Source organism: Eurosta solidaginis, chromosome 1, assembly GCF_040869045.1.
Source record: "Eurosta solidaginis isolate ZX-2024a chromosome 1, ASM4086904v1, whole genome shotgun sequence".
Lineage (NCBI taxonomy): Eukaryota > Metazoa > Arthropoda > Insecta > Diptera > Tephritidae > Eurosta > Eurosta solidaginis.
In genome coordinates this window covers 22,605,186-22,628,977 of record NC_090319.1, presented here as the reverse complement: position 1 = coordinate 22,628,977, position 23,792 = coordinate 22,605,186, and the positions used below count along the sequence as shown (strand labels likewise).

The 23,792-nt window shown below is 34.3% G+C and overlaps 2 protein-coding genes across 2 annotated transcripts; both read left to right on the top strand.

The window, feature by feature from the left end:
• Positions 1 to 1,114: 1,114 nt before the first annotated feature.
• Positions 1,115 to 23,538, top strand: LOC137250192 (arrestin domain-containing protein 3). The gene is made up of 4 exons (XM_067782593.1): positions 1,115 to 1,392; positions 18,818 to 19,143; positions 20,820 to 21,549; positions 23,050 to 23,538. The coding sequence occupies exons 1-4, from the start codon at positions 1,281 to 1,283 to the stop codon at positions 23,391 to 23,393; spliced, it is 1,512 nt and encodes a 503-aa protein (XP_067638694.1). The 5' UTR covers positions 1,115 to 1,280; the 3' UTR covers positions 23,394 to 23,538.
• LOC137238580 (probable ATP-dependent RNA helicase ddx42) lies at positions 13,348 to 14,431 on the top strand. Its single transcript, XM_067763758.1, has one exon. It carries the CDS (start codon positions 13,418 to 13,420, stop codon positions 14,429 to 14,431), a length of 1,014 nt encoding a protein of 337 aa, XP_067619859.1. The 5' UTR covers positions 13,348 to 13,417.
• Positions 23,539 to 23,792: the final 254 nt, after the last annotated feature.

Here is a 23,792-nt window from a genome sequence, read left to right as displayed (position 1 = left end):
GATGTGCATCCGTTGATACCGGACCTATTTTCGACATGTACAATAAATAAATGGCCTAGACAGTCATAAATGAGTAGAAAATATAGTACCGGGCCGATATTTTTGACATTCGCCGGCGGCGGCGTATATCTCTTGTTAAAAGGAGTGGTGGCAAATGAAGAAGTAGTAAGTAAATGGGATGATTGACGCTTACCTACACATACACATTTTCCGGTAATTAGCCAATACATTCTCTGACTGATATCTCCCTTTTTGATGATCAGTGTTCATAACCAATAATAAGATACAAGCTTCACAACGAAGTCGAAATCCGTAACGTCTCTATCACGTATAAACTTAATTGTTAAGTGCCTAAAAGTAGGCCACAGGATTATGTCATTTATAGAAGAAGCGTGATAAAATATTTGAATATTTTAGCAGTAAAAACAGGAAGGGAACAAAGATCTCTCATTTTGAAATATTACTATACATATATACTATGTGTGTGTATATTTAATGTATTAGTAGAAATAAACTTACAACAACGCCAATTGTGGTATGTGGTTGTAATTAGAGCAACGACCATTCTCGCTAGTTATAAATTGATGAATAGCAGCCAGCGGGAATGGCATTGAACGCATTAAAATTGTCAGACCAAATAAGTCTACGTTATAAAAAACACTGTCGCCCGACAAGCCATCTAACGCACATTACGACCCTATTATAATAGAAAGTCTACTTAGCAATATGCAGCCTGCAGCATTCCTTGAAAGGGAAACCACCTAACTGTAAGGCGATGACAAAGTGATGCTGTGGTGTTAAATATTTGATTGTTGTTATTTTTTTTTTTTTTTTTGGTCTTACACGTATGTAAACGTAGTTGCTTTAAAATGATATTGACTGTATTTCGTGATTCTTTGTTTTTTGTATCCACACAAATTCAAAAGCATTCTGGCGCCAACTTATTGATTCGCTAGTAGCCATAATAGAGATTGTAAACAACCATACACAATGCGTACTAAAGTAAGCGAAACACTTCAATTATGAATGTATGAGTTTATGAATAAGCGTGTTCTTGGCTAGGATGCTGTTTTTCATACAAGCAGTGCTTTAGTCGCGTATTTGTGGTGCAGCATATAAGACGTTACTCAACAGGGATAATGAGGCGGAAATTGTGTACACACGACAGTGGTGTGATGTAAAAATTATGGAAATACGCTGACCAAGGGCAATAGATATTTAGATTAAAAAAATTTTTAAAAATTTTGGTTTTGAAAAAAAAACTTAATAAGTTTGTGACAATGCCAACCGTGTGCTCCTTTCAATTGGATCGCATGGATGCGGTCTACAACAGTGGCGAATATATACATGGGCGTATTGTATTGAAAACTGAGAAAATGAAACGAGTTAATGGTAAATTTAATTAAAAAACTAAAATAAAAAGGAATAAAAAAAATCGAATGAAGCCACCTACGTATTAAAGTGTTGGCAAGTTTTATGTCTATATATGATATAATAGTTTGTTCATTGATGTGTGAGATACCCAATTACGTTAACGTTTGATAAATTGCCGAATTATGAATTTGTCAATGATGATTCCAATGTATGCCGAATGTGAAACCATGAGTAAATGCGATACAAAACAATTCAGACGTCACTGAATTTACTGTCCAGGGCAGAGACAGGCCAAACTGTTTATACTTCCGGCAGCGAAAGAATCAGCCATACTCATTAATCTAAGCAGGGAGGACCAAAGAACTCTCATTGGGTACTATACTAAATCTCTCCGATACTCAAATTTGTCATTTCTGTGAGCTGGAGGATGAAACGCCGGTTCACATTCTATGCGAATTCGTCACTCTGGCAAGGCAGAGACTCTCTCACCAAGGTTGGGTGACTTTGAATACCTATGTGATATGGAGTAAAAAGCCTATATCTAAGTACTACGATACATCAAAAGCCACCACAAACAATATTAGGCTGAAAAGTCATGCACAATAGATCTGCACAAAGGTCGCAGTGCTTCCAGGCCCAATAATAATAATATTCCAGAATAAAAAGAGAAAGACCTACCTACTATAAGCATATTTGGTTTGTGGGTGCATAATTGCGCCCTATTAATCATTTTTCAAAATTGATAGTGTCGCACCATTATAGAGGAGGAAATGTACAACTATTAAGGAAAGAGTTATTTCGTCATTACTCCCTCATTTAACAAGGGTTAACCTTCTAATCACATGATAGTAATAAATGCTAGACAACAACAACAGTAAGGGAAGCAGATGAAAAGAAAACAGCCATACATGTACACAGCAATAAAAAGCGCATATTACTCAAGCATATACATATACATATATGTGACCCGGTCTATGAAAAGGTGGCTTATGACTCAAAAAAATAAATTGCGAGAAACAGTTGTTAACAGCTGCTGTTTTTTTTTTTTAGTTATAAGCCGCCTTTTCATAGACCGCGTCACATATACTCAGAATGCAACAGACAGTGCACGGACCTTTAAAAAGAGAATGTTGGTAGACGAAAAATTAAAATAGTGGTAGAAGTTGGTATATTTTTTTTCCATGAAAACAATAGCTACACTTTATATTTGTACAAAACAATTCATATTTTATTGTAAAACAAATAAAGCACACTTCACGGAAATAACACTTAAAAAAAACATGAAAACAAAACAAAAGAAGTAAGGAATGCTAAGTTCGGGTGTAACCGAACATTACATACACAGCTGAGAGACAAAATAAGGGAAAATCACCATGTAGGAAAATGAACCTAGGGTAACTCTCGAATGTGTTTGTTTGACATGGGTATCAAATGGAAGGTATTAAAGATTATTTTAAAAGGGAGTGAGCCATAGTTCTATAGGTGGACGCCATTTCGGGATATCGCCATAAAGGTGGACCAGGGGTGACTCTAGAATGTGTTTGTACGATATGGGTATGAAATGAATGGTGTTAATGAGTATTTTAAAAGAGGCCTTAGTTGTATATGTGAAGGCGATTTCGAGATATCGCCATAATGGTGGACCATGGGTGACTCTGGAATGCGTTTGTACGATGTGGGTATCAAATGAAAGGTGTTAATGATTATTTAAAAGGGAGTGGGCCTTAGTTCTATAGGTGGACGCTGTTTCGGGATATCGCCATAAAGGTGGACCAGGGGTGACTCTAAAATGTGTTTGTACGATATGGGTATCAAATGCAAGTTGTTAACGAGTATTTTTAAAGGGAATGGGTCTTAGTTCTATAGGTGGACGCCTTTTCGAGATATCGCCATAAAGGTGGACCAGGGGTGACTCTAGAATTCGTTTGTACGATATGGGTATAAAATGAAAGGTGTATCGATCAAAATGTGGACCTGGGTGACCCTGAACATCATCTGTCGGGTACCGCTAATTTATTTATATATGTAATACCACGAACAGTATTCCTGCCAAGATTCCAAGGGCTTTTGATTTCGCCCTGCAGAACTTTTTCATTTTCTTCTACTTAATATGGTAGGTGTCACACCCATTTTACAAAGTTTTTGTTTAAAGCTATATTCTACATCACTAAACCAATCCAATTACCATGTTTCATCCCTTTTTTCGTATTTGGTATAGAATTATGGCATTTTTTTCATTTATCGTAATTTTCGATATCGAAAAAGTGGGCGTGGTCACAGTCGGATTTCGGCCATTTTTTATACTAATACAAATTGAGTTCAGATAAGTACGCCAACTGAGTTAAGTAAAGATATATCGATTTTTGCTCAAGTTATCGCGGCCACCGTGGTGTGATGTTAGCGTGCTCCGCCTATCACACCGTATGCCCTGGGTTCAACTCCCGGGCAAAGCAACATCAAAATTTTAGAAATAAGGTTTTTCAATTAGAAGAAAATTTTTCTAAGCGGGGTCGCCCCTCGGCAGTGTTTGGCAAGCGCTCCGGGTGTATTTCTGCTATTGAAAGCTCTCAGTGAAAACTCTTCTGCCTTGCAGATGCCGTTCGGAGTCGGCATAAAACATGTAGGTCCCGTCCGGCCAATTTGTAGGGAAAATCAAGAGGAGCACGACGCAAATTGGAAGAGAAGCTCGGCCTTAGATCTCTTCGGAGGTTATCGCGCCTTACATTTATTTATTTATCGTATTAACGGGCGAGCGAAAGGACAGACGGTCGACTGTGTATAAAAACTGGGCGTGACTTCAACCGATTTCGCCCTTTTTCACTTTTTCAAAACTTACCGTCCTAGACTCTAGGGCCCTACCAAATTTCGACTTATGGCATTAAAATTTGACTTTAAAAAATTGGTTTTTAGTGGGCGTGGTCATTCTCCGATTTTGCTAATTTTTATTAAGCATACATATAGTAATCATGAGTAACGTTTCTGCCAAATTTCATCATGATATCTTCAACGACTGCCTAATTACAGCTTGCAAAACTTTTAAATTACTTTCTTTTAAAAGTGACCGGTGCCACACCCGTTGTCCAATATTTTACAAAATTTTCTATTCTGTGTCATAAGCTCAACTCACTCACCAAGTTTCATCGCTTTATCCGTCTTTGGTAATGAATTATCACACTTTTTCGGTTTTTCGAAATTTTCGATATCGAAAAGGTGGGCGTGGTTATAGTCCGATATCGTTCATTTTAAATAGCGGTTTGAGATGAGTGCCCGGGAACCTACATTCCAAATTTCATCAAGATACCTCAAAATTTACTCAAGTTATCGTGTTAACGGACGGACGGACGGACGGACATGGCTCAATCAAATTTTTCTTCGAAACTGATGATTTTGATATATGGAAGTCTATATCTATCTCGATTCCTTTATACCTTTACAACCAACCGTTATCCAATCAAAGTTAATATACTCTGTGAGCGCTGCTCAAGTAAGTATAAAAACTGATGAGTAGATGACTACTGCATTTTTTTCATCAACAAATTTATTTCTTGTATTGAATTTGCACAAATTTTCTAAATAAAAACCAAATTTTCAGAAATAAAAATTTTCAGAAAAAAAAGAAAAATCTAGTGCCATATGGGTGTTATTATATACAAAGAACAAAATCACTTTCTACAAATAAAAATTTTTTATAAAATTTTATTAATTCAGTTGGAAGTTGAAATAAAGTCCGTCCGATACAATACTCTTTTATTAATATTTGATTAGAAATGCTAATCAGTTCCCAATTTTAGCCATCCTTTAATAATATCATCGGAAAATATATTTTCTATTTTTTCCTTATCATATAACATTAATGATCGCCTTTCGTTGTTAAGAATTTCCATGGAAATCTTGTGAAATGGAAAACTTGAAGTAAGGGAACAATCTTTGTCATTTGATTAGATTGAATATTTTTTGCATCAAAATATTCCAAAGGGTGTAATTTTTCGTCTTCGAAATTGAATCGTTTGTAATTTCCTTACAAAGGCAAATGTTGGTAGTTTTTTGGGCTTTGATGGTAGAAGTGGTAGGAAGTGAAAATGGGCTAAAAAGTTGGCAGATCTACCAATAAAGTGGTATATTATTCAGATATACATGTATATATACAAATCCAATATGAAAAATAGAAACGAGAAATAACTAAGCAACTATTTGATAAGGCTGTTCGTGAAAAGTTTAGAACCTGGGAGAAATAGCCTAATGCGGCAACTGAGAGTATAAAAGCAGCGCAAACTGAAAAATAGGCAATTAGTTTGATTAAAACACGCAATGAGTGAAGTATGCGAGTAGTTTAATTGTGAAGTACTACTACCAAAGTAGTTTTGTAAATAAAGAACATTTTGTTTCACTGAATATTTGAGTTATTGATGCGACAGTGCAGTGATTTCAACGGACATCAACTTAAACTTTTCTGGAATATATACAACAATTGCATGGAAGGTTTCCTGATAGCAATAAACAAATGTGCTCACTTTATAATATATGACCCAAGAAAAGTTTTAATGTGGTCATATTAATCGTCCTCGAGATCGTCGGGCTAGTACCCTAACGGTGCTTGTTACCGGAACGTATCGGATCTATATCCGGCAGAGGACCATCAAGAACCTTAATACTCCCCAAAACCTTCGGGGAGTGTTTTTCTAGTAAATACAACAACAACAACATGGCAAGGAAGCATTTTACGCCAATAAAGTAAAAGATATAAACAGGAGCACCTGTTCATAAACGATATCAAAAAATAGAGTTTGAGGTACTTTCATAGTTTCTGGTCCTTATGAATATCTTGTCTTCCTTATATGTTCTCCAATAATATGATTGGAGTGTACGACCTTCTTGCACATATGTATGCAATAGGCCTATCATTTTGTTTAGGAGATTTTGGAAAGTCTACCACCCATGCCTGAAAACCACAAAAAAATAGAAAACCTTAAAATCTTCCTAGGTGCCCTGGCCTTCCTGGTTTACGCTCAAGGAGCCACGTTAATGGTAACATAGTACCATATGGGTCTCTTTTATTCTTAAAGACTTAAAATTTGGTCCCGAAGTTTAGACCTCCGAACCTCTTCAAGCTTATCAGAAATCACATTTACATTTTAGTTAAATTATCGGCAGGCAGATGCAAATGTAGTGTAAGGTTACTACGCGTCACGTAATGGCGCAGGTTGCACCTTATTTGGATCCAGGATTAGGTGAGCTTCTTACTGACATTTGGGTATTTATAAGCAGATGTTTTCTTTTTCCAGCGTACCACAAACTATTAGAAAAGTAAGGTCTCATTTTTGGGTTTTATATTTTGCGGCCTATGTAATCATACGGATTCACATTTGCAGGAAATTATATGGCTTGGGAAGGGCTCGGGCTGGGTTTTGTTCGTCAGGTTACAGAAAGTTCAACATTTTGAAAGATTTTTATACTCAGTTGAGCAGAGCTCACAGAGTATATTAACTTTGATTGGATAACGGTTGGTTGTACAGGTATAAAGGAATCGAGATAGATATAGACTTCCATATATCAAAATCATCAGGATCGAACAAAAATTTGATTAAGCCATGCCCGTCCGTCCGTCCGTCCGCCCACAGTGTTTCGTGTAGAACAAGCTAGCTGGACAAATACAAAGTTCTTATTCCAAGAAAAGTGTAATGAGAAATGAAAGAAAAAAAAAAAAAACAAAATAACGGGGTTTTTGCTTTCTTTTGATATTTTTGCTCATATATACTGAGTAATTGAAGTAAGAAGGCAGGAGTGGTCGTAAAATGCATTGATTAATTTGCAAAATTCTTGCTTCATATTTCTTTTAAGTGAACACTTTTATATAATTTTTTTGATGGATTCTAAGCTCGAAGGTAAGCAAAATTTTTTAATAGTAATTCTTTCGCAATTAGAGTATTTTCAATATATTTAACATTCCGTTATTAAGAAGAAAATATATTTTTTCTCTATATTTTTAAATTTAGGGACAAAAAAGTTACATACATCCGCGGACATCCGGGCTAAATTTTACATATGTTATAGTCGCAAGTATTCTCTAATAGTCGAAAGAAAAAACCATTGCGAATTCTTTGCACATCTATTTTAAATTTTTTTTTTGTAGATTTAGTTATCTCTACTTATAAAATAGGATGTATGTACGTGTACGTACCAGCTCCGACGAGATATTTGAACCTTTAAAGCTGATCTACAAACGGCAAAACCAATTCCCAGGTACAGGGAAGAAACACGAAGCCATAAAATACACAAAAATAAACGAGCAAGATTAACAAGAGCACACCAAAAGCAAAAAGGCGAAGATCACTGACTTCAACCTGCCACAACCTACCGCACCAGTCACCAAGGCATAAAAACAGGTACATACAAAGCAATCCTAATGCAGGTATAACCACACAGGAACGCTACACAAAACAACCTCATTTGTTGGTATCTACGCCAATACATCAATGTAATATAAATACTGCACAACTGATAACAAATCAGAACGATCAACGAAACTTAAGATGTCAGCACAACAATCATCAACTATTCACCCTGTCGGAAATTCAACAACACAAAGCAGTTTAGTTATAACCGTACCAAGAACGGAGTTTTTTGACATTTGGGTTCAACATTCGAAGGAAACCAGATATAAAGAATTATTGAGTTTTGTTGTACTTAAGTACGATTTAAGCGAAGCAGCCGAGTATTAGATAAAAAGTTTAAGCTTACAAATATCGGCATATTCGTCGAAGCTGGATCAAAAGTGGAACACTTCTGGAAGACATAAGGAGCGATTTTTGAATAAAAACTCAGAGTGGCTTTCGGGTCCAGACTTCACATTTACAATAACGGTGGATTCAAAGTTGCCATCAGACCAACCAACCACTTTTTCAGGTAACCCCGGCCCCGGAAGACGAAAGAAGGACTTTGTTAGCTGCAGAGAAAAACCAAACGGCGTCGAGTGGATGACCTCTTGCAATCAAGAAGTCCTGGTGAGTTACTTTATGCGGCAGAAGTATCAACGCGTATGTCCGTATACCTATTGGTCAACTTTCTGAGGAAGCACAGGAAGCCCGTAACAAAGATTTGAGACGATTCAGGGATGATAACACACAAAAGCAGTCGCGTGAAGCCACGAATAGAGATCTTATGAATATGTTGCTTATAACATCGGATCCTTTAGTTTACAGTTTTAGGGAGATACCTAAGAAAAAATTTAAAAGTCTGACTTCAGAAGTCTTAAATTTACTGTCCCCCGATAATGTTGAGGAGTCAATAAATACCCCAGTTGTTTCAAGCTTTCACAGTATTGTTGCTGATGCTCATGACTATTCCACAAGTGACTCATCGAATGAAAGTGATGATAGCGAATAATAACATAATTATAAAAGATAACCTACCCTATAACTTTTTTTGGATCAGGTTTTATTTAATTTAAATCTATTGTCTTTTCTACTCTTTATGATACTTTGCTTTTAAGTTTTTGTAATAAGTAATTTTCACATAATTAATTTAATTATTTACATTGTTATTATTATTATTGTAATTCACTTTTACATTCCTGACTGGTACTATAAAATAATTTTGTAAAAATTTTAGTGCCAGGATAAATACCCAAATAAATACAAAACATGTATGGACATATTTACAGTCACTCACATAACTAAGTAGACACCCCTTTTTGGACAATTCTTACAATTTTCGCTTTCGCAAATTTATTTTAACTAATTTCCCATAAGAAAATTTGTCACGATCTATAACAAAAACTAAATTATATTTAAAAAATGTTTGAAGAATTCGACGAATTTTCATAAAAAATTTAAATTTTTTTTTCCCGAATTTTTAGAATTTTTTAGAGTATTGAGATTTGTAGTCCATTCAATTTAAGTACAATAAAGTAATATTCTTAAGTCCTTTAAATTTTTTTGGATCTATGTCACTTATTCACATGAGTTACTGTATATGAAATGAGCAAATGTATGCATATAGTCACATACCGACACATCCTCTACCAATAATTATCATTAGTCACATACTGACACACCCTCTACTAATAACTGTCATGCTCTTCTTACTTATACCATTTCCTCTTACACCTTTCCTTCGCTTTCCATATCCGCTCACTTATTAGCTATATTTCCGTAAACAACTTCCAATAAATAAATCTCTTTCTCTTTATTCGCAATTAACAACAACATTACATATTACAGTTACTATTATTAGTTTTAAGCTCATTTTTGTGAACTTAGTTATAAGCATTGCAGAAATTTGGAGATCATTAATAAAGTTTCATTCGAAAAGAACGGACTTCTTATTGGCGCAGTCGCACGCGAACTAAATACGCAAAATCCCACTACGTAAAAAAGTTAAAATTTTTACTAAAAGCAGTTAACACGTCTCAAAATACGGAGTGTTTTTGAAATAAAGAAAAAGAAGCAGAAACTTGTTTCATAAAAAGTTAAAATTGCGAAAAAAAAAAACCAAAAAAAAAAAAAAATCGTTTATTAATACGTACATACGTACCTAAAATCAAACGAATAAAAACTGTAATAAGAAAGTTTGGAAAAGTTCCAAAGACATGTGAATTCGTTAATATAAATATTTAAGATATTGGCTTATACCTAGACATTTTTTGAAAAGTGTATTTTTTTTAAAAAATTAGACTGCCTATATATGTACATATGCATAAAACTGTACATGTGAAGAGAAAAAAACCGTAAACGTGAAAAAAAACTGTAAACAGAAAAATTGAAGCAGAAACGATTGAGAAAATAATAAATCAGTTAAGGGTCATTTCAAAGACATTTGAAACCAAAACGCCTACGAATGAGAAAAAAATTACCAAGAGAAACAGCTTCCGTTTCTACACAATCAAATTTACATATAAGCACAGTAAAAACTGATAGACACAACAACAACTTCCGTTCCAACAGAAGCAATTCAGGAAGAAAGTGTAGTGAGTACTTAGAGCAGCAACTTCCGTTAAGAATAAGCGATCCAGTGAGAGAGTGAAGCGAGCTTTAAGAGCAACATCAAGAACTTCCGTTCCAACGCAAGTAAACAAACGTTAAAGTAAAGTGAGTATTGAGAGCAGCAGCGACAACTTTGTTTCCAACTCAATGCACCAAAAAGCTCAGTCACTAGTACGAGCGACAACATACGTATATACAACAACAGAATCTGCATAAATCAATGTATATATAGAGTAAAGGGGGGTAATATGGACCACGCGGGTAATATGGTCCACCCAGTTATCTTGAAATTCAGACGTCACATCCTCCGTTATTTTCGTTTAATTTCTTTGTCTATTCGCGCTAGTTTCCTCAGTTTGAATTTGTCGTTCAGCAAGTGCGGGTATTCGAGTAAAAGTATTTTTTGTGAAATAGTGTTTGCTGATAAGTATATGTCAGTAAGTGAAATTTGCGTTTTTATTTAAAATTTATTGTGCAACGAACAAATGGACGAATAACATGCGTTTAATAAATATGTTTTGCTAACTTTAAATGGCTATAGTTTATTAAACATCGTTAGCGTTCGAATTAAACCCAGTTATTTCGACAGCACGTGTTGTGGGTAATATGGACTACCACTATAGGGGCTAATATGGACTAGTGATCCATATAACCCGCAGAAAAAATTCTTGCTCTTTTCGCTCTATTATCCTTGAGTTCATTAAAATTTTATTAATGTAGGATATGGCTCCTAGAAAGCGTAAAAACTGGAACACCGAGGACATGAAAAAAGCGATTACAGTGGTACGATCTAATACCTGTGGTTATTTAAAAGCAGCTAAATTGCACAATGTTCCTAAGTCAACTTTAATAAGGCTAGTGTTAAAGGAAGATTCCGAAATCGAAGAAGTCGTAAATACAAAACTAAGGCGTAAGCCAGTTTTTCCAGAACATTTTGAAAAGATGCTGGTGGATTACGTTCTGACGATGGAATCGAAATTATTTGGACTAAGCAGAATGGATGTTAAGTACTTAGCCTATCAACTGGCTGAAAAAAATAATATTATGCACCCATTTTCAAAAGAAAATCAGCTTGCGGGTAAAAATTGGCTGCGCGGTTTTTTAAAGAGGAACCCAAATTTAGCGTTCCGCTCTCCAACGGGAACTTCTTTGGCAAGAGCACGAGGCTTCACAAAAGATAATGTGAATACCTTTTTTGATATTCTTGAAAAGGAAATGGATAATTTTATTTATTCAGCCAACAATATTTTTAACGTTGATGAAACAGGCATAAGCGTCGTCCCATCAAAATTACCCCAAGTATTGTCAAGGAAGGGTAAAAGGCAGATTGGAAGCCTAACATCTGCAGAGAGGGGATCTACGATCACAACTATTGTTTGTATGAGTACAAGTGGAATATTTGTTCCCCCACTATTTATATTTCCACGCAAGAAGCGCTCAGACTTGTTATTAAAAGGAGCGCCGCCAGGATCAATATACGAATGTTATCCGTCCGGCTGGGTGCAAACATATATTTTTACAATATGATTTAAGCACTTCATAACACATGTCAAACCATCAGCTGCTTCACCAATATTGCTCGTCTTAGATGGTCATACAAGAAATATTGAGATTCTTGATTTGGCTAAAGAAAACCACGTATCTATCGTATCCATCCCTCCTCACTCAAGCCACAAAATACAGCCTCTAGATAAAACTTTCATGGGGCCTCTTAAAAGATATCTTTCGGAAGAAATACGTGTTTGGATGCGTTCGAATTGCAGAGCTTTGACGCACTTCGATATGGCAGACCTATATGGAAAGGCGTATATGCGAATTCAGAGTGGGGAAATCGCAATCAATGGATTTCGCACCACCGGTATATTTCCCCTGAACAGGCATATATTTCGTGATGATGAGTTTTTAGCTGCCGATGAGGAAGAACCACATTCTCCTCTTCGAATTTGTGAAAGCGCTTGCGATGCACCCGAAGAAATACTGAATGACGAAAGCACAGTAGAATCAGAAACCACGTCTCGGGTAATAACACCGATGGAAATATCTCCGGTTCCTATAAAAAAAAACGAAGCGTTCTAATCGTGGCAGACCAGCAGGAAAGTCGACGTTATTAACGTCTTCTCCGTATAAGAAATCACTACAAATTTCGTTGGAAAAAGCAGCTGAAAGCAAACCTCTAAGAGAAACCAAAAAACGTCAAGATAGTCATTCTAATAAGCCCAGCACCTTTTTGCAAAAGAAAAGTTTGCAGGTAAGACTGCTTAAGCAAAAATTTTGATTAAATTTGTAAAACATTCGTTCTCTATTTTTATTCAAGAATCCAGCACTTCCAAATCAGTTATGAAAACAATGAACTCCGCAAGAGAAAAATGCCCAGGTAAAGTTATTAAAGTAAAGGTTTTGATTTAGTATTTATAATATCGTCTTCTTCTTATTTCTTTTCAGGAAAAAGGAAGAAGACAAATTCATCATCCTCTTCGGATTTGGATGATAGTTATAGCGTCCGGGACGAATCTGACGAATTTTTAGAATTTGCAAACGCCACTGAGAAAGAGGATGCGAAATGCCTATATTGCTCTACTTTTTATTCGGAAGATCGATCTGGTGAGATATGGGTTCAATGCGTCTCTTGCAACAATTGGAGCCATGAAGAATGTGCTGGTTGTGAACAAGATCTATTTATATGCGACATGTGTACACAGTAAACACTGCAGCTAATATGAACTACCTGGTCCATATTACCCCCTAATTTTTTTTTTTTCGCCTTTCTGGGTATTTTTAACTTTTTACATTTTTTTTATATTTTTTGAGTTTGGATTTATGCTATTGCAATAAAAAATAAAAATAAATTGTTTTTTAAAGTCAATAAAATTATTTTCATTGTATTATCTCATGTATTTGGTGAATTGTTTACCAAGAAAAGATTGGTGGTCCATATTTGCCTACTTTACTCTACATATAAAAAAAAAAACAAAAAAAAAAAAAAAACAAAAAAAAAAAAACAAAAAAAAAAAAACACTTTTAAGTATTAACATTCAGTTTAGCGAAACAAGACAAAATTAAAAATGGATAATTTTGATGTTAGTGCTAAATTTAAGCTTATTTCAACTAATCTTAATAGTGTTCCACCGTATGATGGGAATGAAAACGCCTTGCTAGGGTTTGTAGAGCGAATAGATTTGATGATACCAACTTTAGAATCTTTTCCGGATGATTTACAAGTTTTACTTATAGGAAATATAAAAGATAAAATCGTTGGTAACGCTAGACGGTCATTGTTAATTAATGGCAATCCTCATACTTGGGAGCTAGTCAGGAAAGTTCTAGTAGATAATCACGGAGAGAAAAACTCTGTTGATGAAATTATTGATAAAATTAGGTCTTGCCGATGCGAATCAACAATAGAACATTTTTATAATCAACTTAATACATTATTATGTCGTTTAAATAATGCCTTGCAACTCAGTAATACTAAGATTGCTGGTATTAATTATGAAAGTAATGGGCGAATTGCTTTGAACTCTTTCAAGCACGGCTTACCAGAGCCAGTCAAAAGTATTATAGTTAGTCGAAATCCCAAAGATTTGAAAAGTGCTTACGATATTATAAAATGTAATGGGTACTTAAAATATAATGATCGGCATAGCTTTTTTAATAATAATAATAGTAGATACAAACAACAAAATAGAACAAACAGATTTTCGAGCGAGTTGTACAATACAAATAACAGTAACGTACAAAATAATATGAGTAACAAAAACGACTTACAATTCAACAACAATGTTAGCAGAGGTCATTATTACAATAATCATAATGATGCCCGTTTTCAACAACAATTAGGACAGCATAGTAGGAATGGCTTGCATCCAAATGCTTCAGTACAGTCGAGGTTATATTCTAATAGCAGTGGTCAAACAAATCGATCACAAAATCCATATCGTGAAAGTTCTTTTATTCCGAATACTATTAAAACGCAATTTAATGGAGATCCTGGGCAGGCAACAGTCGAACCAATGGAATTGGGTGTTAATGAAAATAATCAGGATTTTCAACTAGCCCCAGAAAATTACCTTATATAGTTGTACAAACACGTATAAAACCACTTAGATTTATAATAGATACGGGAGCAGAATTTAGCGTAATTAATCCCAAAATATGCAACCCCAAATATGAAATAAAACCCACAGTATTTTCATTGCATGTTTTAGGAAGAAAAATATTCACAACAATTGAATTTAGAATACCGCTTTTTAAAAAGTTTAATAAAAATCCCTACTTTGTACATTTTGTAGAATACCCTTTTCACTTTTATTTTGACGGTATTATAGGGAATAACATTTTATTTAATCTAAATGTGATAATCGATTATAAAGGTAGGAAAATAATAACAGAAAATGCAACAATACCTATATATTTTAATGAAGATGAAGAAATTTCACTAGAAGATTACACAAAAAATGAAGACTTGCAGATATTTAGTTACGAGGAGGAACTAGAAATAAATCCAGTTGAAAGGTTTCCCAAACATTTAAATTGTAAGGATAGAGAAATTTTGACGACAGTTTTGAATAACTACCAGGATATTTTCTATAAAGAAGGAGAAAACCTACCTTTTACCACCGAAATTCAGCACAGAATACTCACTAAAACTGATACCCCTATATATACCAGACTCTATAGATATCCCGTAGTACATCGCGCGGAGGTAGACCGGCAGATTAAGGAAATGCTAGCCCAAAAAATTATCGTTCCCAGTAATAGTCCATATAATTCCCCTTTGTGGGTTGTACCCAAAAAGGCAGACGCAAGCGGAAAACCTCAATGGCGCGTAGTTATTGATTACCGGAAATTGAACGATCAGACAATTGATGATAAGTTCCCAATTCCAAATATGCAGGACTTATTTGACAAATTAGGAAAATGTAGCTATTTTAGCAGTATCGATTTGTCGAAGGGATTTCACCAGATTGAGGTACACCCTAATGATAGAGCCAAGACAGCATTCTCAACAACAGACGGTCATTATGAGTTCACGAGAATGCCTTTTGGGCTGAAAACGGCACCAGCAACTTTTCAGCGATTAATCAATTATGTTTTAAGGGACCATATAAACAAAATTTGTGTTGTCTACTTAGATGACATACTAATTTTTTCTACAAGCTTTGATGAGCATATTCTTTCTATTAAAAAAATTTTCGATACATTGCGTTCAGCCGATTTAAAAATTCAATTCAGTAAATGCCAATTCGCTGATTTAACCACAAAATTCTTAGGGCATATTATTTCAAAAGAAGGTATAAAACCAGATCCGTCAAAAGTAAAATGCATAGAAAATATGAAACCCCCAAGGAATGTTAAAGAAATAAAACAATTCCTTGGAATGACAGGATATTACCGCAAATTTATACGGGACTACGCAAAAGTAGCTTACCCTATGGTTCGCCTGTTGAAGAAAAATGCGATTTTAGACTTCCAAAATATTGACTTTTTGAACGCTTTTAATACTTTAAAGAAACTGACGCCCACTCATTTTAACGACATTGTACATATAGACATTTGGTTTCCGTATAGGAATACCATGTACCTCACAACTATCGATAAATTTTCAAAATATGCTACCTTTCATAGAATTAATGACAGAAATTGGATAGCAATTTTAGCCGCTTTGAAGCAACGAATCCAATTTTTAGGTAAAATGAACAAAATTGTGTTTGACAACGAAAGGTGTATTTTACACAATGCGGTTCGTTTGTTTTTAAAAGAACAGAACGTTCAAACACATACGACAACAGCATACCTAAAAACTGGAAATTCTGATGTAGAGCGACTTCACGGAACTTTGAATGAACATTTACGATTAATGGAAGCCGATATTCAAAACAAAGATCTAGATTTAGACGAAAAGCTTTTTAAAATTTTCATATCTTATAATAATACTATTCACTCGACAACAAGGAAAAGACCCATAGATTTTATAATAAAAAATTTCAGTAAAGAATATATTGATGAACTGAGTAAGCTATATGAAAAAGAAAAAGCCGAAAGAATTCAAAAGTTAAATAAAACTAGAGATCAGGAACCAAAGGAGCTCGTAGATAATATTGTTTGCAGTAGACAAATTGCTAAAAATAAGCCTAAGTATAAAAAACTAACTGAATATAATAAAAATGGTAATTATGTTACTGATAACTCAAATAATCGAAAGCCTAGATATTATAAGACACAACTAAAAAGACGTTACAAATTTCAGGAGTAGTATAAGCATTAGCGTCATTATAAGAGATTATTTCAATTCGTATAATTAAGGTTCAGAGATGTGCTTCTTATTTACGAGGACGCAAATGTCTTAGGGGCGGAGGAGTCACATACCGACACATCCTCTACCAATAATTATCATTAGTCACATACTGACACACCCTCTACTAATAACTGTCATGCTCTTCTTACTTATACCATTTCCTCTTACACCTTTCCTTCGCTTTCCATATCCGCTCACTTATTAGCTATATTTCCGTAAACAACTTCCAATAAATAAATCTCTTTCTCTTTATTCGCAATTAACAACAACATTACATATTACAGTTACTATTATTAGTTTTAAGCTCATTTTTGTGAACTTAGTTATAAGCATTGCAGAAATTTGGAGATCATTAATAAAGTTTCATTCGAAAAGAACGGACTTCTTATTATATGAAGTAAAATTTTGGAAACAAAAAAAAAGAACATATGGCTGAAAAAAATGACAGCATATGAAACGGAAAATCTCATAAAATAATTTTGTCCAGCTAGCTTGTTCTACACGAAACACTGTGCGTCCGTCCGTTAACACGATAACTTGAGTAAATTTTGAGGTATCTTGACGAAATTTGATATGTAGGTTCCTGAGCACTCATCTCAGATCATTATTTAAAATTAACGATATTGGACTATAACCACCTCCACTTTTTCGATATCGAAAATTTCGAAAAACCGAAAAAGTGCGATAATTCATTACCAAAGACGGATAAAGCGATGAAACTTGGTAGGTGAGTTGAACTTATGACGCATATTAGAAAATTAGTAAAATTTTGGACAGTGGGCGGGGCAGAAGGTAATTTAAAAATTTTGCAAGATGTAATTTGGCAGTCGTTGAAGATATCATCATGAAATTTGGCAGCAACGTTACTACTATTACTATATGTGTGCTAAATAAAAATTTGCAAAATCGGATGACGAACACGCCCACTAAAAAAACAATTTTTTTAAGTCAAATTTTAACAAAAAATTGAATATCTTTACAGTATATAAGTAAATTATGTCAAAATTCAACTCCCATAATGATATGGTGTAACAAAATACAAAAATTAAAGAAAATTTCAAAATGGGCGTGGCTCCGCCCTTTTTCATTTAATTTGCCTAGAATACTTTTAATGCCATAAGTCGAACAAAAATTTACCAATCCTTTTGAAATTTGGTAGAGGCATAGATTCTATAATGATAACTGTTTTCTGTGAAAATGTGCGAAATCGGTTGAAGCCACCCCCAGTTTTTATACACAGTCGATCGTCTGTCCTTCCGCTCGGCCGATAACACAATACCTTCAGCAAAACACGATATATCTTTACTAAACTCAGTTCACGTACTTATCCGAACTCTCTTGGAATTGGTATAAAAAATGGCCGAAGTCCGACTATGACCACGCCCACATTTTCGATATCGAAAATTACGAAAAATTCAAAAAATGCCATAATTCTATACCAAATACGAAAAAAGGGATGAAACACGGTAATTGGATTGGTTTATTGACGCAAAATATAACTTTATAAAAAAACTTTGTAAAATGTGTGTGACACCTACCATATTAAGTAGAAGAAAATGAATAAGATCTGCAGGGCGAAATAAAAAACCCTTGATATCTTGGCAGGAATACTGTTCGTGGTATTACATATATAAATAAATTAGCGGTATCCAACAGATAATGTTCTGGGTCACCCTGGTCCACATTTTGTTCGATATCTGGGAAACGTCTTCACCTATACAACTACCACCACTCCCTTTTAAAACCCTCATTAATACCTTTAGTTTGATACCCATATCTTACAAACACATTCTAGAGTCACCCCTGGTCCACCTTTATGGCGATATCTCGAAAAGGCGTCCACCTATAGAACTAAGCCCCACGCCCTTATAAAATACTCATTAACACCTTTCATTTGATACCCATATCGTACAAACACATTCTAGAGTCACCCCTGGTCCACCTTTATGGCGATATCCCTAAATGGCGTCCACCTCTTTAATGCCTTTCAATTGATACACATGTCATACAAACACATTCCAGGGTTACCCTCGGTTCATTTTCCTACATGGTTATTTTCCCTTATGTTGTCACCATAGCTCTCAACTGAGTATGTAATGTTCGGTTACACCCGAACTTAACCTTCCTTACTTGTTTGCTTTGCTTTACTTTATATATTTATTTTCAGCTGTCTTTGTTACTCTGGAAGGTGAGGCACGTGTACAGTGGTCACTCAGCGGCAAAAGTGATTCGGCGAACTATTGTGGTCATCAACAATACTTATATACACGCACCAATGTATTTGATAGTACGGAATTTCGTGCTGGCACACATATTTATGTATTAAGATTACGTATACCGACTGGTTGTCCGTCCTCATGTAAGGGTCCATATGGATTCATTGCTTATAATATTTCTTTGACACTCGCCAAGCCATGGACATTCGATGAGATCTTTCGCAAACCGATTACAGTAGTGCAGACTTTGAATTTAAATCATAATCCTGAATATGGTGTGAGTATTTTTATTTTATTATATTTTATTTTGTTTTTATCTTCTTTAATTTCATTTAATTTTGTTTTATTTTATTTGGTTGTATATCACTTTATTTAATTAAATTTGTTTTTCATTTTATATTTTATAATATTTTATATTATATTTCACTTTAATTTATTGTATTATATTTTATATTATTCTAATTTATTTAATATTTTGTTTTATTTTATTTTACTTTATTTTATTTTGTTTTATTTTATTTTATTTCATTTTATTTATCATATATATTATTTCTAATTGCTGTTTTTATGTACGGGTCCCCTTTTCGCTCTTATTTGGAATCCAAATCTATAAATAAAGTTTTGGTTGTAAAGATGAAGATTCGGGCTATTAGCGAGCTTTGGGAAATTTGGGTCGTAGTGCTTTTGTTTAGCTATATTTTATTAAAATAATTTGTTAAAAATAAGCGATTGTTAGCACACAAAGAAATACTATGTACTATGTCCCTATTGGGAATATTAGCACTGCATTACCGACAGTTGCTACGTCCGACAGCTGATTTCTGTTGATATTTTATAAGAGACTTTTATATTGGTTGCGCAAGATGCGCACGAGTCCGGCTCGTTTTATTTTATTTTATTATGTTGTATATTACTTTATTTAATTTATTTTAAATTAATTTAATTTTATTTAATTTAAAAATTGTATCTCATTTTATATATATTTTTTATTTTATTTTATTTTATTTTATTTTATTTTATTATATTTTAGTTTATTTTATTTTACTTTACTTTATCTTATTTTATTTTATTTTATTTTATTTTATTTTATTTATTGACAATTAATATAAAGTATCGATTGAGTTTAAATAACTCTAAGTTTTATTGCATAATTTTATGTTTTGATTTGTGTTTTATGTCATGATATATTTCGATTTTTTATGTGGTTTCTGTTTTGTTATTCTATGATATATTGCTTAATGCAGTTTGTTCTTTTATAATATATTAATGTTATATTGCACCATCGTTACGTTATGTTGTGTTAAGTACTGTATGTCATATTTAACGTTGTCATATTACGGTAAATGCTTTTACTATGCCATATTAGGTATCTTATTAATGTTTACGTCATGCAATGTTATGTCTTTGTTCTGTTATGTTGTGTTATATCGTGCTATGGTATGTTAGTACTATGCTAAGTTATGCTTTTACTATGCCATATTAGGTATCTTCTTACTGTTTACTTCACTTTACGTTATGCTATGTTATGTTTTGTCTTTGTTCTGTTATGTTGTGTTTTATCGTGCTATGGTATGTTAGTACTATGCTAAGTTATGCTTTTACTATGCCATATTAAGTATCTTCTTACTGTTTACTTCACTTCACGTTATGCTATGTTATGTTTTGTCTTTGTTCTGTTATGTTGTGTTTTATCGTGCTATGGTATGTTAGTACTATGCTAAGTTATGCATTTACTATGCCATATTAGGTATCTTCTTACTCTTTACTTCACTTCACGTTATGCTATGTTATGTTTTGTCTTTGTTCTGTTATGTTGTGTTATATCGTGCTATGGTATGTTAGTACTATGCTAAGTTATGCACTAAAAAGTAATGATTTGTTTTATGTTATGTTATCCTATGTTTTATTATGTAATCTTACTATTACTGTTATTTTCCTTCTCTTTACCACCAGTTACCCATACGCGATGAAAACATAAAATATCTTTGCAACTGGCCCTGCACTTCAGGACCTATAATGTATACTCTCTTACTACCTTACAACGGTTTCGTACCACGACAACAGATCCCCTTCTTTCTGGAAGTGGACAATCAATCGCCACATTATGACATAGCCAGCGTTGAAGCATCGCTCAAACAACATTTCATATTCCTATCCCGCCAACCATATAAACGAAATTTCTATACAAAAACCTTAGCGAAAAGTATTATTACAGAGCGTACACTTCGTCTAACGAAGCGAATGTATCAGGGTACAGTAAGCGTTCCGTCAGATACGCCACGATCTACGCTAAATCCGAATTATATAGTTTTCATACATTATACGCTACAAGTAAAATTGAAAACTGGTTGCTTTCATTATGATACAGATTTGTCGATGCCTGTCGTTATCGGTACCATACCGCTGCAACAATGTGGCGTCCAAATGGTGACCACAACTCAACCACGAAGGACAAGTACACTAGAGGCAATGTCAACTGTTGATGAGGAAGATGGTGATGTAGCAGGTGAGCAATGGAGTGTACAGGCAGAAATTAATCGTACCGAAGAGGATGGTGAGGGTGAAGATGATGACGATATTATCGAAGTAGTAGCTGAGGGTGGTGCTAGCGTACGAAGAATGCGTGCTCAAGATATATCCAATAATAATGAGGATGATGAGCCACCTTCTTATGATAGTTGTTGTGAGTAGATATACATTTTATATGTTTAGTTCAAGGATTATAACAGTTATAAGTTTTACTTATTGTAAAATCGCTTTTAATCATAATTCTTTGAGTTCATTCATTTTGTTCGGAAAATAACAGTTATTTATACTTTTTTCTCTCGGAAAATGAAAGAGTTATTTTTCTAGATTTTTGTTTCGCTCGAAAAACGATGGTTATTAACACGCTACTATTAGCTTCACTTGTGTGTTAGTATGTATGTAACAATCATTTATACCAAGTATGAAATTAAAAAAAATGTTACGTTTTCGCATCGGTACCCATCTTTTCTGATGGTACGGATGTGTATGCGTGTAATTGGTTGCTTTGCTTATAAAACTTTTATTTTCATACGTAAATATCTTCGTTTTATGGACATGTATACGTATGTCAATTAACACCTTTATTGTATGGTACTTCCGATGCTTGGTCTTCATAGGCTCAAAATGAATCACATCAAAAACTGCTTCAAGCTGACCGGTCGGTCATTTGGGATCAAAAGCGGTTTCATTATATCACATTACTGAATAAAAGCCGATCAAAACCCACGCTTAAATTTTGTATTCATTTACTTCGCAAACCCATTCCATTATATTTCGTGGTTCAAAACGGCATTAGACATCGATGGGGCGCCTGTTGGCAAACGAAAATAAATTGCCAAGGATAGGGTACTTGGTTGCTGCCTTGGTAGGGGAAGCTCACTTGGACAGCAAGAAGTTCCGATGTTATAGCACATAAAATAGCATAGCGGTGACGTAAGCTATAATAACTTAGAGAGTCGCTGCAACAAGAAGAAGAGAGTCGTTGCCGATCGACCGTTGACCGATCTTAAACTTGTATAAATCCTCCGGAGATCCAACAAAGTTACGACCGAAATACCTTCGCCTTGTTCTGGTAAAAGCTGGGCAATCAAGCTTTAAGTGGCTCGATGATTCCAACTTCTCACCATACATAAAACTGCAGAAGGATGGGGTTTCCATGATGATGTATATTGGAACGATTTTCCGTCGTCCCTAGTCAAATTTGGTTTCGAGACAAAACGGTTTCGAGACAAAACGGTTTCGGCGTTGTGCAATCATCATCAGTGTAAATTTTCGTTCTAATCTGTTGTTTTAGTTTATCTTGTTGATGGTACAACGCCGAAACCGGGTTGTCTCGAAACGCAATTTTACAAGAAATGACGGAAAATCCTTCCAATATACATAATTTATCCACCCTGTTGGAAATCAACAAACAAATTAGTCAGTTTCTCAAAATATGTTGACAACATGTTAACAAATGATATTTGAATATCAAACTTGGGCAATTTTTGGTTTTGGTAATTGGTCAATTCAAGTCGAAACGGACGGCAAACAAATTCATTGATATGGCCAAGTATATGATCAAATTTGACATAATGAAAATCAAGCATTACAGTTTTACTTATTAGCAAAGCTTCAAATTGAATGAACTTCTTTTTTACTCATTATTCAATTTCAGTACCGCCTTCATTCAGTTTCGCCACACTCAGCAGCCAACAGACTCTAGACAGTGTTGGTCAATCGTCAGATTCGAAAACACCTGCAAAAAATCAACAACGTATCATTAAGCTGCCCATGTTTCCTGCGTATGATATCATAGCTTCGTCCACACAAGCCATCAATATGTGTACAGACTCAGCATTAAGTTTAAATTATTATCGTTCATACGGCTCTCTTGGTACAGGACATACAGGACGCAGCTTGGATACTTTTGGTTCGAGCATTGGTGTACTTAGCGAAACGGATGAACAAGTACACGAATATGATGAGGATGATGAAGATGATGATGAGGATATTTTCTAAAAACTTAATAGAAGTTAAGTGACTTATAAAAAAAAGTACTAAGTGCCATAGAACAATAAAAATAAGCAAGTAGCTACTCGCCAAAATGCCAATACCTCATTTTGTAGTTTATGATATTTATTAATGTGCTTAATTAGATATATACTGCATAAGCTTTTCGATGCTTTAGTTTTAGAGTGTAAAAATATTAAATTATTTCATATACAAGTTATGTACGAATGTAATGATGTATACTAATTTGGTTGTATTATGTAAAATGTGTACGCTTGAAAATTATTTTCGACAATAAAAACAAATAATAAGTAAAAAGACTGGAACTGAAAGCGATATTTCATTGAGGGAATCCTTCAAAACGATTTCAGCATCCCTTCCGAACTAGTTTTGTTAACATTTCGGGAC